Genomic DNA, 16,830 nt, shown 5'->3' on the forward strand with positions numbered 1-16,830 from the left:
GTACAGTGGGAGAACGTTATTCGATTTCACAAAGCATAATATTTGACAGTATAAAACATACTACAACTTTAAGGTTACATAGTAATATTCGGTGTGTAACAAAGTGTGTTTCCTGTACTACTACAGCACCATCACAGCCACAGCATAGTACTCAGACTGCAACAACTCTTACAGCTGCAAGATCACAGCAAAGCAACGTAACAAATGCTGGATATGGCACAGCCATAACCATAGGCACAGCTAAATTCTTAGCTACCAGCAGAGCTACAATAAGTCCTGTGATCCTGGTTTCTACCTCTACAATCAAGACTTTAGCAGATGCTGCTACCAACAAATTTACCCCTCCAGAAACTTCACCCAAGACTACATCACTTGAATATCCTATAGAAAACACTTATAAAGGGAACATTACGGTAAATAAACTATGCACTAAAGCCATATTTACCTTTCACTATGGTCCATTTCTGAATACAAACAAGTATAGGTTTAAAAAAAATAAAGATGACAATACTAACTTTAGATAGCCTTGTATAGAAGTGTAATAACTGTACATGCTGCATATTATACCTGCTGAATTTCTGTCTGTCCCCTATGGAAGGGCATGAATTGACAAAAGGGCGAGGCACATGGGGGGGCAAGACTGATTGTATAATAGTGGCCCCGACTCCATTTACTCAATTCCGTTTACCAGCATTGTGAAGTAGGGGGCAGGGTCATAATTACATTATTCAACGCAAATCACATCATCACTCTCCCGAACCTGCCAACTTCTCATGGGAACTGGCCAGTCACGGGTGAGTGGTGGGCGGCCTACGGGAGACTTAAGGTGTGTATCCACTTGCCGATAGAGGAACAACAGTACGAGTACAACATTGTAATCGTACAGTCGTTCCTCATCCTGTAATGTGCCTATGCTGAATGGTATGTCGTTCAGTGCAGGCACCCTCCCCCATCATGCACAATGCGTCGTTATCGGCAGATTGACCGGCATGATCAGGCGATGATTGATGTAAAAAACTACCAGCGGGAGCGCACATCGCTGGTCGTTTGACATTTGGCTGCACGATTTGTGAACGATTAATGAGCGATTGAACGATAACGAGGTTATCATTCAATCGCTCATTTTAAATCGGCAAGTGGATACGCACCTTTACATACTCTTCTGGGCGTCCAGGCAAGAAAGCCATCCAAGATTCAGGATCCTCCCAAACAGGCAAGTCTATTGTATATGTCATATGCATATACTGTATTATATAAATAAAAAAAAATAAAAAAGGGACGGCTTAGTGAAGCTTAGAAGCTTAGGCACCCCATGGCTTTTAAATTTTGTCCCATCAACATATGAAGAATATTTAACTTACTTCCATATCAGGTTAAGCAGTATGGCAGCAACACGTTTCAGATAAAATGCAAATAAACCTATGACATAACCTATTCACTACTAAAACCTTCATTTCCCTCCAGGTCAAATGCCAAAAGGAATATGGTGGTGAATCATTCGTGAAGATTCATATAAAGTCGTCAAGAATGTGTGTAGGTATAATAATGAAAATGCTGCAGTTTCAAAACCATCTATTCCCACTAAAAATAGGTTCTTACAAGGGAAATTTACCTATACTTTTGTTTTTTGCCTGGCTATTTACACACTCTGATTGGTTAGTGAGGCTTACTACTCCTAAATGATCCCCATTTGTTTCCCTCTATGAGGTGCTTTGCTAAATCATTTCAGAAAAAAAGGTAATATTCAATATGATTTAGTAGATTATAAACATGGCTATCCAGATTACAGAAAAATCTCTAGTTTCCAAGCATTCTGGTAATAGATGTAATTCATGTACATGATAACACTGCCACCTGCTGGGTTTTGTAAGAAATTTATGTATAGTATGTAAATCATCTTTGGAGTATGCATGTGTTCTTTCTTGTAAGGAAGGGTAAAAATTACAGTAAAATATGATTATATTTGGGGGAGTGGTTCATGACTAAAGGGATTTTCTGGTGTTAGAAATAGGAGTTGCTGTTTTCTGGTAACAAAAAAGCAGTGGCGTAACTAGGGTATTTGGAGCCCAGGGCAAATTTGAAAATGGAGTCCCCCCCCCCATGTGCGCGAAGAATGGGCGGGCCACTGAAAAATGGGCGTGTCAACATGACACACCCCTTTGTCACTGGGAACATTTCTTTCCATTTGCACCTTAATGCAGTGCCTCTTAAGCAGTGTCCCTAGTAGTGGTCCCCCTTATGCAGGCCCCAATTAGTTCCCCTTATACAGGCCCCCCAAGTAGTGGTCCCCCATATGCAGTGCCCCTTACACAGTGCCCCCTGTAGTGAACCCTCATATGCAGGCCCCCTGTAGTTCCCCTTATACAGTGCCCCCAGTAGTGATCCCCATATACAGTGCCCCTTATACAGTGCCCCCAGTAGTTGTCCCCCTTATGCAGTGCCACCTGTAGTGGACCCCCCTGTGCAATGCCCCCAGTAGTGAGCCCCTTATATAGTGCCCCCAGTAGTAGTCCCTCCTATACAGTGCCCTTTATATAGTTCCCCCAGTAGGAGTCCCCCTTGATGCAGTGCCCCCTGTAGTAGTCCCCAGTAGTGGTTCCCCATGATGCAGTGCCCACAGTAGTATCCCCCCCCAGTGGTAGTCCCCAGTAGTGGTCCCCATGATGCAGTGCCCACAGTAGTATCCCCCCCCCCAGTGGTAGTCCCCAGTAGGGGTCCCCCACAATGCAGTGCCCCCCCAGGAGTGGTCCCCCCTGAAGCAGTGCCCTTAGTAGTATCCCCCCAGTAGTGGTCCCCCCCTGAGGCAGTGCCCCAGTAGTTGTCCCCAGTAGTGGTCCCCCCCGAAGCAGTGCCCCCAGTAGTATCCCCACCCAGTAGTAGTCCCCAGTAGTGGTTCCCCATGATGCAGTGCCCACAGTAGTATCCCCCCCCAGTGGTAGTCCCCAGTAGTGGTCCCCTTATTTGTAATAGAGCGCGCGCCCCCCCTGTATCCACCCCCACTGTACTTAACTGTATCCACACTCCTGCTCCCCCCGCCGTCCGCACGTCCATCCTCCTGGGCCGGGCTGCTCTGCGTTATGGGAGAGACGTCATGACATCATGACGTTTCTCCCATTACCACTGCAGGAGCCAAACGGAAGCCCGGCTCTTGCAGTGGGCGCGCAGCAGTCAATGAGAGTCTCTGACTCTCATTGGCTGCTGATTCACACATACATCGCTGCCGCTCGACAGTGATGTGTGTGCAGCAGCAGCCAATGAGAGTCTGTGTGACTCTCATTGGCTGCTGATTAACACACACATCACCGCCAGTGCTGGCGGCGATGTGTGTGTTATGCACAGTCTGAGCCCGCCTGCCACCCTCCTCCTGGCGCGATTGGGCAAGCGCTCAGGGGGAGGGAATGGGCTCAGCTGTGCAGCACAGGACCGGCGCTGGAAGCCTAGCGCCGGTCCTGTGTAAATGTGTAGCGCTGACCGCACTCACTGCCCCCCCCGCTCCGCCGGTCCCACGGCGCCCAGGGCACGCTCCCCGCTCGCCCTGCCCTAGTTACGCCACTGGAACAAAGGGAGTCTTGTCTGCCCCTCCCCTTTAGAATGTAAGCTCTCACGAGCAGGGACCTCTTCCCTCATGTGCTTCTCTTTACATTTTCTTCTACTCTCTACTCCCCATAAGGGCACCTAACACGTGACTGCCAACTCCCTGCTGCTTATTGTGAGTGCTTTAATCACTATTACAGCAATGTATATAAATCGTGTCCTTGTCCTACAAGTTACTTGTTTCTTGTTCACTTATTAGTTCTATGTAAGGCGCTGCGGAACACTTGTGGCGCCATATAAATAAAAGATAATAATAAAGTATGGAGACAGGTATCATAAGAGAAAGAAGAGGTGACTTTGCAGTGGAAACAGAAGGACATCTGCCACCTCCAATTCCATGATGAAATGACACAAATACATCCATAAAAGACAAGTGCTGAATGCAATAAAAGGGTAGCAGGGGTTGCCAGTATTTATGTAATTTAGCTGCGAGAATTAAAGCGTTAAATAAAAATTAAGAAAAAAAAGGTTGTCCTATCTTTAAAAACTCTGCAACCTGCAGACTATTACTCTTGGCCCTAAGCACCAATTGAGGCAGTTCTGAAAAGTTGGCTGAGATTCTATTATACAGAATGCAGATGGAGCGCTTGTTTGAAAAAGCACACGTGTTTATGAAAAATAATTTAACAACACTATTGCATAATACATACAATATAGATATCAATAAAATACAGTGCAATAATTCTGCTAGAGCTCTAAGGGTCAATTAAAATGATTCTCAATCCTTTTCTATAAAAAACGTATTGGATCAAAGTAGTAAGATCAGGAATCCATAGGAAATATTGGCCTGTGTAGATCTGCAAAAAAGAATCAAATTGGTTTATATAATCCAAGTGATGTCTCACTTTTTTATGCCAGTTCCTATGTGGGCATATTAATACAATGTCCTTTTTAACTGCCTGCTTTTGTCTGGACTATAGCTACCGGCTATGGGCCGTGTGTTCAGGTATACACAGATATTGCTGGAATATGCAAACTGCACAAAGTACTCACTGATAGGTTTCCCACACGAGTTAGCTCTCAACTGCTCGTCAGCGGGAGCACAGGCTTGTCGCGGACCCACCGTTTGGTGAAGTGACTCACCCGGACTGTGTGGTAAGCAGTATATTCCCAGGAACCCACTACCGCGTCTGTGTAATTAGCGCTAAGCCATTCGCTCAGTGGGGCAGATGTATTAAGCTCTGGAAAGTGGAGAATGATAAACGACCAGCCATGCAGCTCTCAACTGTCATGTTACAGGCTGTGTTTGAAAATGACCGTTGGGAGCTGATTGGTTGGTAGTTTTATCACTCTCCACTTTATCACTTCCCAGAGCTTCATACATCTGGCCCAGTGTTTCTTCCTGGCTTGGCTCAAGAAAACAATTGACGATGGGTCAGCATGGATGGAATAGTTTAAGAGAGCTTTAGCAGAGTAATTTCTCCATCCTTGATGCGTTTCTCCGGGTATTGGAGTCCCGGTTTCTTCAGACGGTAAGTATAAATATACTGCTTACCACACAGTCCGGCTGTCACACTACACCAAGCGGCAGGTTTGCGACAAGCCTGTGCTCCCGCTGACGAGCGATTAAGAGCTACCTTGTGTGGCAAACATATCAGCGAGTACTGCATATTCCAGCAATATCTGTGTATACCTGAACACGGGGGAAAAGCACACACTGGTGATAGATTATTTTTACTGGGGACATTTTTTCTATATATGTATCACTATATGGGCAGTTAAAAAAGACATTGTATTAATATGCCCACATAGGAACTGGCCTAAAAAAGTGGGAGATCACTTGGATTATATAAAGCAGATTGATTCTTTTTTGCAGATCTACACAGGCCAATATTTCCTATGAATTCCGGATCTTACTACTTTGATGTTTGATCCAGTATATTTTTTTATGGAAAAGGATTGAGAATCATTTTAATTGATCCTTAGAGCTCTAGCAGAATTATTGCACTGTATTTTATCGATATCTATATAGTATGTATTATGCAATAGTGTTAATCCATTTTTTTACTAAACACGTGTGCTTTTTCAAACAAGCGCTCCATCTGCATTTTTTATATTTTCTCTTTTAGCTGGTAGCAGATCCTGCTGGTGGAGCTGCCAGTTTGAAGCCAATATATATTTACTGATTGAGGAGCGCAACTGACACAATGCAATTTCTTGGCAAGTTTCCAGATAGATTACCCTTTCACCAAAATTAATGCTACAGGTATAAGCAGTGGTTGATCACCCAGTATACTAGTAAATAATTTTAGAACCTTTACTTCCAAACAGTGCACAAATAAAAATTCTAACAATGTTATTTTAATTATAATTTAACCTTTATTGGATAGTATTAAAATAAGATAAGATGTCTACCTCTTATGTGTTGGATACGAACTGAAAAAAAAACTAATTTGTAAACAGTGTGCAGTAGTGTAAAAGCAGCGAAATACAATAACCGTGACAAATTATTAACAGTGAAAAACACACTTAATAAAATTATCACACCACAGTCTCAATGTGGAAAAAAGTTAAATTGGATGAGCCAAAAATAACTTAGAAAGTCTTCAGGATGCAGGGAAGCAAAACTCAGGGATAATTGTGATTTAGGAAAATAAGTTATAAAAGACAAAACATTAGATAAAGTGGAAAGAAATATGTAAAAAATAAGAAACTGGTGTAGTGACTTCTGCTGTCCCCTGTGTCTCTCCGGTTCAGTGAACAACAGATGAGAGAGTCACAACACTTCATAAGGGGACTTAAGTAGGGTCATAGATTGTGTATAGCGACTTCCCCCATTTGCTTATAATAGTGGATGTCAGATGAGAGAGTTATTTATATATTTCTACCATCTTATAGAGGATAGTAGGGATAGAAAGGGTCCATATATCAAGACAAAAAAAAGTGTGTGTTGGAGAAGGCAATTGAAATTGTGGCTTAATGGATCAAAAAATGCAGCGTGGTGTGCTGATAACAAAGCAATGTAATATATGACCATGTCAACAGGAACTTGTAAATGGTGCTCCAGGAAACCATATGAACAGTGTAGATGTGAACATATCCTGATATAAAATACATAATGGGTCCTAGCTAGAATAGACATGAAACCTGTTTGACAGATCTATGTAAAGGTTACTAAATTAATATAGAAATTCTTATTTTATTTTTGTGGAATAAAAACTAAGGAAACATTAAAATTATAGGGTCTGTTGTTGATGGCACCAGTTAGAGTTTATACTGTAAATGTATATGTACTATGCCATTAAGTTGTTTTAAACTATAAGGAAACATTTGTATTTCAGACAAAAACCTCTAAGCTTGAAACGGAGTTAGAGGATGAAAAGAACACATTCATGCATTTATGCAAAGCTCTAAAGCCAGGATACCAGCATAACAATGACAAATGTGAAATAGTTGTGGGCTATCAAACTGCTGATCATCTAGTGATATTAGATGCCTTTGTGGAAAGTGAGTACAACTGCAATGACAAAGTTTGCTAATCCCTTATAACCAAACACCTTAGCAATTTTGCATGTTTCACTGCATTTGCTTCACTAACAGCAATCGTTTATTTCAAAGCCTAACTAAACAAGTGCTATATTACTTTTATCAGTACAGATAGAGTTTCCACCTGGTTGCATATGGAAATCTCTTAATTAGGCATTCCAGTATAGAGTAAGGCCACAAAACAACCAAAAAAGGAAAACATTAAAAAAGGTACTTACTTGTAAACCTTACTTAGTATATATTTCACAATTTTGAGTCTGTGGGGTATATTTACTAAAGGTTCATTTTTAATTGATTCTGGGGCTACATTTATTAACAGACAGTTCTTGATATGGTTTTTTAAGTATTAGCAAATGTGTGATTTAGCCCCAGAAACACAACAATGTTGATCAATTTTAAAACGATCAGAAAAGCTGAATCTATATACGGGTCTGCAGTCCTCTCAATTTTCATGAAGGCTTGCGTATCCTTCAGTGGAGTTAGACATTGCAAGTCTGTCATTTACAGAAATGAATCCCCTCCTAAGGGCTAGAATATTTTCAGTTCTGATAAGGTTTCACAATTATAAATATGTTTGTGAATGTTGTCAGTAGCTCCAGTATGGCTACATCCTAGTCTGTTCAGAAAATACTTGCCTTATTACTCCTATTTCTACTCTTTTCTTAACAATTTGTTTTTTTGAAAAAAGTTTATTTAATTGAATAATAATGTATTGTAAAAATACCTGATTTTTTATTTATTGAAAGACAAGATTATCTGCTGTATTTTGGTTAACAATTTGGTTATACATGGCATGTACAGACTTCTAACATGGATACGCTGTGAAAATGTGCCTTGACATATTATAGAACAGAATAATTGCTTATTAGATCACTAACACATCTAACACTATAATTACAACCAAATTGTGTATCTTTCAGATCGCCTGGATACAAAAGATTTATACGAACAAGTAAAAAGTATCAAAAATAAGGTAAAATAGCTTACTTCCATTTTTAGGTGAAAAACCTCTGCTAGTTTATAAAATTTACCGTGAATCTATAATCAGCTATAAAATAAACTGAAGTGCTGAAAGTCATAGGATAGCAGTATGTAAAGGTAATGGCACGTGACATCACCTTACTGTAACATCTTTGAAATGCCCAGACCTGCATCAGTTGTAATCTGACATCTTGTGAGTCAGTTTGAATACCGGCTGGGCTGCTCATGGCAAGGTGTTGTGAATTATAAGAATTCAAACGGGGCATGATAGTGGGTGCTCGACTGATGGGACATTCCATTTCTGAAGTTGTGCGAACATTCAGTATTCCTCGATCAACTGTGTCATATGTATAATCGGGACACAGTACTTAAGGGAACCACTAAGAAGTTCCCATATTCACATGCTCTGACGAAGCCCGTAATGGGACACACCCCCTAGACCACATCAGTCAGCAGGGAAGTCTCTACAACCCAGCAAGCCGGAAGTAACGGGGAGCACGACCATTCTCATCCACTGCCAACAAAGCAGGACCCACAAGGCTGGGGAAGAGAGGGAGAACACCAGCAGCCACTGACGAAAGGCGGCTCACCTGTGTGTATGGGGATCCGGTCAATATCCCGGCAAAGGGGATGCCAGCTATTAGAATACCAGCGGCGGCGGCATCCCGACGGTAAGTAGCAGGGTTAGAGGGAGGTTAGGCACTAGGGGGGTGGGTTATGTTTAGTGTGCAGGGAGGGGGATAGGTCAGGTTTAGGCACCAGGGAGGGAGGGAGGGTTAGGGGTTGGAGAAGGGCTAAGATACCTACCGACAGGTGTCTGTATTCTAACCCTGCCCGGATGCTGCCGTCGGGATTTTAACCGCCGGCATCCTTTACCCAACCTGTGTGTATGAGCACTGCTAGCACGATCCCAGTGCAGCCGACACTGGAGGCACTTCCTAAGGTACAACTGCGCTCGCCTGCAGCACTCTTAACCGGAGTAGCAGTCCACGTGCACAGGTCTCAGGATAAGCATCAATGACTCAGAAGACTCACAAGAAGTACCGAAAAGTTATAATTTTATACTATTTATGAACACTATTACATTTGATGGAAGAAATTTGTAGCATGCAATAATAAGTGCAATACTAAATGACTATTGTCCTTTCATATTTTCAATTGCTTTATGCAGTTTTTATATCTATTTGATAGTTATATAGATACTGTTATTTTTTGCCTTATATTATTAAATGTTAAATTTTTATGATCCAGAGTTCAAAACGTAATATTGGTACATGCGCAGAGTTTTATTTTAGAACATAAAATATTAGTACATTTACCCCTAAGGGGGAATGTAAGAGGGTACAAGTTTGTAAAAGCACCTTTTTTTTTTCTCGATCAATATGAAGACTAGACTTCCACATGAATTAGCTGCTCACGTCATCACATGTAAAATTCTCCCACACTGTTTACCTAGTTTTACATGTCAATACAACTAAACAGTTTAAATATTCAGTCTGGTCAGATGTATGACCAAAGTGAAACAGAATGCGCCCCCAGTTTAGCATTTTCATAGAATACAAAATACCAGTGTTAAGCATTTGGCATGGGAGGGGAGTGCTATTTGGGCTATGACACGCAGATATGCTCATGTGTAAATATATCCAAATTTGTACGATCATTTTTATAGTGCAACATTTGTCCTTCAGTAAGTAAATCCTTTCAAACAGCTTGGCCAACACCTTGTATAGCAAGCATTTTAGTGAGAACATTTTACACACTAGGGTCTGCTATGAACATTATACCTTTGTTTTTAACAGAACATATCTTGACCATTTCATTTTCAGGATAACAACTCATTGTTTTCATACAAGAACTCAAATAGCTCAGACGAAGATGTGGTGAGCATTCCCCTAATAAGTGCCATTGTCAGCCTAGCTGTGGTTCTGCTGATCATTGCAGCTATTTATGGATGTTGGCACCAGAGGCAAACCTGGAAGAGAGAGCAGGTACACCTAATGTTATTAGCACTTATATAGAATTTGTGTAATTAACAGTCTGAGAAGTAATAATTCTCTGCAAGCATACTATTGTCTAAGACCTACATTTCTGATATTCATATGTAGAAGAATGTGCAACAAAAAAATGTCAGAGAAGCCTCTTTATTTTAATTATGACAATGTTCGTAGCTTTCAGATCATTTCAGCATCAAAGGGAAAGTTAGCTACAGAAAGATGTAAAATTGCCAATATGCCATTCACCACACAAAGTGGAAAGGAAAGCTAAGGCTTTGGCCTTTATGTGTGACTGGTGGTTCTGCCTCTTATGATGATGTAAGCCCTTCTCCCTGCAGAAGTGTCAAAAAAAAGCGAAAATCTTTACGGCATAGGAACCAACTGTGTGCTCAGAAACGTCACTGATCCCTGAGGACAGTCTAAGTGTGCCATATGTGAGCCTGACCTTTCCAATACTGTACTCGAAAATAAATCTCCTTCCACCATTTGTGCGCCCTCTGCAAATGTGCGGATGAGCAGCACAAGTCAACATGCTGACATAGAAATTGAGGATGCTGCTGTGGAAGTGCACCAGGATGAGGAGGATATTTGTGTAGTTGACTCTAATGAGGATGTTTGTGTAAATCAATTAGCCACCAGTGGAAAGAGTTGTGACCCTTGATAAGAAAAAACCCCATTGACATGCCTGGGCATAAGATGAAAAAAATCCAATTTACATGTGGAATTATTTGCACCCAAATCTGGACAACAATTTTCAAGTCATCTGTAGCGTCTGTAAAGCCAGAGTAAGTAGAGGTAAGGACCTTACAAATCTAGGAACCTCCTCCCTGTTAGGTTATTCACAGCGCTTCACTTTTTCCACATTTTGTTATGTTACAGCCTTATTCCTAAATGGAATAAATTCAATTTTGTCCTCAAAATTCGACACACAATACAGACCGAAAAATGCACCTGCCATAGGGCTGTACAATTTTCAATGGTGCATCTAAATGCGCACAGGGGCAGATTAGAGCTGCAGCCTGTGGGCGTCTCTGTATGAGAGCTCCAGCACTAGCATAAAGATGAAGTCACGGCTGCAATAGTGTGCACTACTGGCCCAGGGACATTGTATTTTGGAAGAGCTGTGACTATATATTTTGGTGCTCTATGCTAGAAAAGAGCATTGGTGATCCTGTGTCTTCAATTAAATGACATGATGGCAAACAAGATGACATTGTTTATTTGTCACCTGCTATAATAGTACCGTAATTGGCACAGTAAGGATAATTTTATCATGTTATATTCCCCTCCCCATCCCCCCCCACTTCCTTTCCCGGGGCTCTTTAAAATAAACAGTCAGTACTCACTTAGTCAATAATACTCTATGAGCAGGCCCAGACTGACATTGTCAAAGATTGTGTCTGATCTGAGCAAACTGTCGCATCTTGTATGGACTCATCTGCCACTGAAGAGATCCTGCCACCGTGTCTGCTCTGCGGCTCACCCAACAAACCGCCCCTCACTCTGGGAACAGTGGGAGTGTGGAGAGGAGACACATGTTGTCTCTCCCGTCCCTACAGAGAGTGCAGGAACCGGGGGAGGCGGAGCTGTGACAGACAGGTAGGGCTGCAGTGAAGGAGCCGGGCACACCGCAACTACTATACATATCAGCGGGCGCCCAGGAAACAGATTGTGGTGGCCGGCCGGTTCCGCCCACAGGGCATCTTGCGCTCTGTACGGCGGCATGCAATATAAATCTACGCTAGGGCAACATTGACAATTGGTTCGAGGGGAGCAGTCTTCCAGCCATCCGCATTGTGAGATTTATTGCTGATGTGAAGGGGTGTAAATGGTGTAAAGGACAACTGGATATAGCCGTAAAGACAGTCATGCAATGGAATAACTATGCGGGAAAACTGTGTGGTTTCCCTAATATAAAGGTTATATAAAAAAAATTGGAGAAAATGATCATTGAAATTGACAAAAGCTTATTTTCAAATAGAAAAGAACACGGGGAGGGGATAGTGGCAAAGTGGCAATATTTTCTTCTATATAGAAGTCCCAGACAGAAGTGCCAAAACTCTGAGTAATACGATAAGATTGCAGAGGTACCTTATTTACTCTGATTTGCATACAAAACAGATTGATAGAGGCCAGATTTGCTCACTTCAAGGTTAATCACAGGTACAACTTTGTGGACCCAAAGATCGATGTAGATACACAACATGAGGCGAGAATGTGGGGATCAGGACAGTGGAGAAATAAGAGGAACAACCAGTCGTCACAATTTTAATTTACCTAGTTAGTATAGTGCCAAAAATTTGGGCAAAATATCTATTTTATGCAATTCTATCAACAATATGTGATTTTTTGGGAACTGCAAGCCAACTATTAAAAACTGAACAAATGTAGAAATGGTTGTCTGTTTAAAATATAAAGAAAAAGTCAAGTTAAAAAAATTAAAGGTAGTTCCTATAATACTTAAGTACCAAATTGTGGAGACTAATGCTGTTAATTTCAATTTATATTTAGAGGAAATTGTGAGTTATTTGAAAAAAACAGCAAAGATGTCAATATTTTAGTCCAAGATTGATTATGTTTGTGAATCTGTATACCATCTCTAGTAGTTTAGCCTACTAAATGGCGTTGTAGGATTAGGTTTACAACATTTTAGGTATGTTGGACTATTAAAATTTGTTCCCTCCAATAAAAATAAGTCAGGGTTTTTTTTGCCTACTGCTTTGATATACAAACTTATTTTTTCTTTGTGATTTTTTTGCAGAGACTTACTGAAGAGCTTCAGACCATGGAAAATGGATATCATGATAACCCAACCCTGGAAGTCATGGAAACCTCTCCCGAGATGCAGGAGAAAAAGGGAGGTCCTAATGGAGAGCTTGGGGACAGCTGGATTGTTCCACTTGACAATCTAACAAGAGAAGATCTAGATGAAGAGGACACCCATTTGTAAAGCAAGTGAAGACAATACAATGGACTGGAGAAGCCAGCAGTACAAAGTGCATTAAATGGCTGGTCAACAAAATAAGCCAAAAACTTAAGCCAACATATTCGGTGTGCCAGACCTGTAAAGAAAAGGTGCTTCCTACCTCCAGCTATGTCACATACATAACCAAAGTTCTCTTGAGAAGTGACCACATTAATTTAAATGTAATTGTATATAAAACAAATTTGATACTTACATATTGTACTGCCATTGGAAACAAAGGGTATTTATATCCCTGCATCAAGAGGAGAGGTCTCCAAAACGCACTACTGACAGAATTATAGAGCAGTTTTGAAACTTTGATAGATAATGAGAATGTGCTCAAAGTTTGGGCTTTGCAATAAAGAACTGAAAGTGTTAAGCAAACTTTTCTGATGATAAAAAATTTGTAATGGAATCTAAATATAGTACATACATGTACATTGAAGTTTTCAAATGTACTACAAAAATGGTTAATGCAACAGATTGTTTTCATTGAAATGGCAAGGTGCGCTTGAAGTCTACTACAGATATTCTGTTAATTTCCACAAATAATTACATTGAACCAGAATTTACAAATACTGCTGTAAATATTAATTTTTTCACTTGGGGATACTGTACTAAACATTTTTTTCTAAAAGGGAAGTGGACAAACATTGTATAATATTTTATCCACTTTCTAGAGTAATAAATCATTTCATACTTATTTTAAAATATACACACATTTGCTATCCATGAAAAAAAAAAATTTGCTTGGTGTAATATTATAGTCTAAAAATTATGCATAAATTAAATCTGGTATATAAAAAAAAAAATCTCATCATCTTACTGTTACCAATAGGTCAAATGATCTAGAAATTAAAATACCCTCTGTGAATTATATTTTGATATTTCTTTTTGTGCTATGAATTTTACCTCAAAGCTATCCACTATCAAGAACAGATTAAATTTCCTGTCTAATGCTCCTTTGACTCACCAGGGACAGAACACCCCGTTTACGCTACAAAATAATAAAATCAAATTAAAAACAGGCTTTTCCTTTACGCAAACTGAAATATGCTTAAAAGGGTTATTTGCACTTGGCCAAATCGGTTAAAGGAAATGAAGAAATTAGGTGGACATTTTCTTTAACCGCTTATTAGTAAAATATTCCACTAACTTAAATGAAGCGTAACATCCAAAAACACACATGCGCAACACAAATTGCAATTGTTGCCACAGCAATATAGTTAAAGAAATGTTTCTACAATTACGCAGTTTTATATATCTACTTTTATTTTCTAGACAATTTTACAGAAAATTTTTTTAAATAAACATGGCTGCAGTAAACTTAGACATTTTATGCTTTTTATTTGGCCTTCCTACGACTTTTACACCTCTTCACACCAGCAATAAATCTCAATGCGTATGGCTGGAAGACTGTTCCCCTCTAACCAATTGTCAATGTTGCCTTAGCGTATATTTATATTGCATGCCGCCATACAGAGCGCAGGATGCCCTGTGGGCGGAACCGGCCGGCCACCACAATCTGTTTCCTGGGCACCCGCTGATATGTATAGTAGTTGCGGTTTTTTAAAAATATAAGAGGGACAGTGAAACAAGGACAAACTACAAATCTGCTTTTAATTTTACTGACTGGTGAATGCAGAAGCGTATTAAGAGAGCCTGTGGGAATTCCCCGTCCGGGGCTCCATCCTCACAGCCCGGCAGCCAGCTGCGCACTGACCTCAGCAGTACACTCTGTGCCCAGAGTCTGCTGTGCATGCGCTGGTCACCGAGAAAATGGTGCAACCATTTTCATGTTGATTTTCCTACTGCGCTTACGCAAAACACTGGGAAAAATGTCCACTGCGGCCATTTTCCAGGTGTTTTGTGCAGCACTACAGCCAACGAGGGGAAAGTATTAAAAAATATGGGTGCAGGGTGTGCGGTGTGGGCACAGCACACACTGCACCCATTATAGATACGCCCCTGGTTGAATGGTTTGAGGTGACTTGGATTCATAGCCTGCTTTATAGCATCATTTAGAGGCTATAATACCAAAATGAAAGGGGTTCATGGGTAAAATGACACTATTGCCTGATGTTCCCATTTAACCAATGACACGAAAATGCATTTTCTTTGTTTTTTTATGTGTTTAACCTGTTATGTACATATTTGTGACCACAGGCCTTAAATAGTAAATATGTTTATGGATCCTGGAAAAACATGAATGGTTTAAATTTGTGTATCAGAGATTAGGTTTATACAACAGACAAAAGAACATTTTCATGAAACTTTGTACAAAGTATATTTCCTAATCCAAAAGAATTAGTAAATCTGTAGTTTCGGTCTGAGAAATTATGAACAAGAACAAAGCTATATGACAGTAACTGTGGTTTGTTAGCATTTTGCTTTCTTTGTATAAGAAACCTTGATAAAATATACCACATCCATCAGACATTTAACACGTAATCAATAAGAAGAGCAGGTGATTTAAATACATTTATTTGAGACAGGAAATGCAAAGGCATTGGTTTAAATACATCACTGCTGCTTAGAAAGTTAGCACCTATGTGAGCAAAGACATTGGCATTTGCAAATACACAGAAATGGGTTTCATAATCCCAGACGTGTGTTAGGATAGGAGTAGGCACAATTGCAACCATTGCTGTGCTCACTAAACCAAGATGGCAAATGTAGTTTAATTAATACAAGCTTGGAAGTGGTGATTACTGTAGGGAAGAGTAAGAATTAAAAGGCTAGAGAGTGTCTTGTGTTTGGGGCATAGGACCATAGCAAAAGAATAAGAATTGCACTGCAGATAGAAAAAAATTAGCGGCTCCAGTATTTTCCTCCTATTTGGGACTGCATCTAAAAAAAATGTTTCTCTGTAATAGTACAAAATGTTCAATCTAATTAACCAATGCTGCATTTAAGCTACTTGTTTACTGTGCTCCAATCCACATACTAGAATGTTATGAATTTTATATCTAGCATAGCCATAGTTGTGACAGCTTTATTCAATTTCACTTAGACATTAATCTAAATATAAATCACGTACCTGCTATTTTGCACTTTTCACAAGTTAAGCACATGAAAAGTGCATTAAATATAAGTACTATCTCCACCGCTGCATGCCAAAACTTTACCTACATTTGCTGAACATGTAGCTCAAGTCATGGTGAAAAATAAATCACGCATAGGTTTACAATTTTAGGGATTGTATTGGTAAAAGCACAATGCACACAAAAAACCAGCAGAAATGAGTTAATGAGCCCAGAAAGAAGTCCAAAAGACAATGTAATATAGAAGCATTAACCCAGTAAGGAAAAATGTGGTGTATTTTTCAAGAATATTTTCAAAACTGCTTAATGTTGTTATTATAGGAACAGGGGTCTATTACACACTGGAACTAATTAAACTGGATTATTATACTAGTTTCTGACAAAATTATATTTTGACAGCTATGTAAATTGATAATAAACTTCTGATCTACAGTTTTTGTTATGTGTTTTTTTTTTAAGTATATTTAGTAAGAACCAAGACATCATAGCAAGGTGAGGGTGGTAAGGTTAATTGGTGCCTGCAAATCCACCCTATACAGGGGCAGATTGGGATGGAAAGCCAGCCCAGGAAATTTCTGGAAGCAGCCCTAATGGGGGTGGGTCTGCATAGGGGGCGGGAAACTCCCTCTTCATACCGCCTGATTCTGCAGGCCTCATTTACTAATGAACATAAATACTAGCTACATTTTTCATTTAGTTTCACTGATACAAACGAAAATGCCACAAGCCAATACTTACCCCTCCGGCGAGGTCCAGCGAAGTTCTC

General features: G+C 40.1%; 1 protein-coding gene across 1 annotated transcript in view; it reads left to right on the top strand.

Moving 5' to 3' along the window:
• Nucleotides 1-16,499, top strand: part of PODXL (podocalyxin like) — an 82,810-nt gene extending 66,311 nt beyond the window's left edge. Inside the window, exons 3-8 of the mRNA XM_088468895.1 lie at nt 127-413; nt 1,465-1,533; nt 6,876-7,041; nt 8,001-8,053; nt 9,888-10,049; nt 12,817-16,499. Coding sequence (XP_088325021.1) covers nt 127-413; nt 1,465-1,533; nt 6,876-7,041; nt 8,001-8,053; nt 9,888-10,049; nt 12,817-13,005 — 926 coding nt within the window. The 3' untranslated portion in view covers nt 13,006-16,499. The remainder of the gene's footprint in view (nt 1-126; nt 414-1,464; nt 1,534-6,875; nt 7,042-8,000; nt 8,054-9,887; nt 10,050-12,816) is intronic.
• Nucleotides 16,500-16,830: the final 331 nt, after the last annotated feature.

The sequence above is a fragment of the Taudactylus pleione genome, unplaced genomic scaffold (genome assembly GCF_031769625.1).
Source record: "Taudactylus pleione unplaced genomic scaffold, aTauple2 ptg000086l, whole genome shotgun sequence".
Classification (NCBI taxonomy): Eukaryota; Metazoa; Chordata; class Amphibia; order Anura; family Myobatrachidae; genus Taudactylus; species Taudactylus pleione.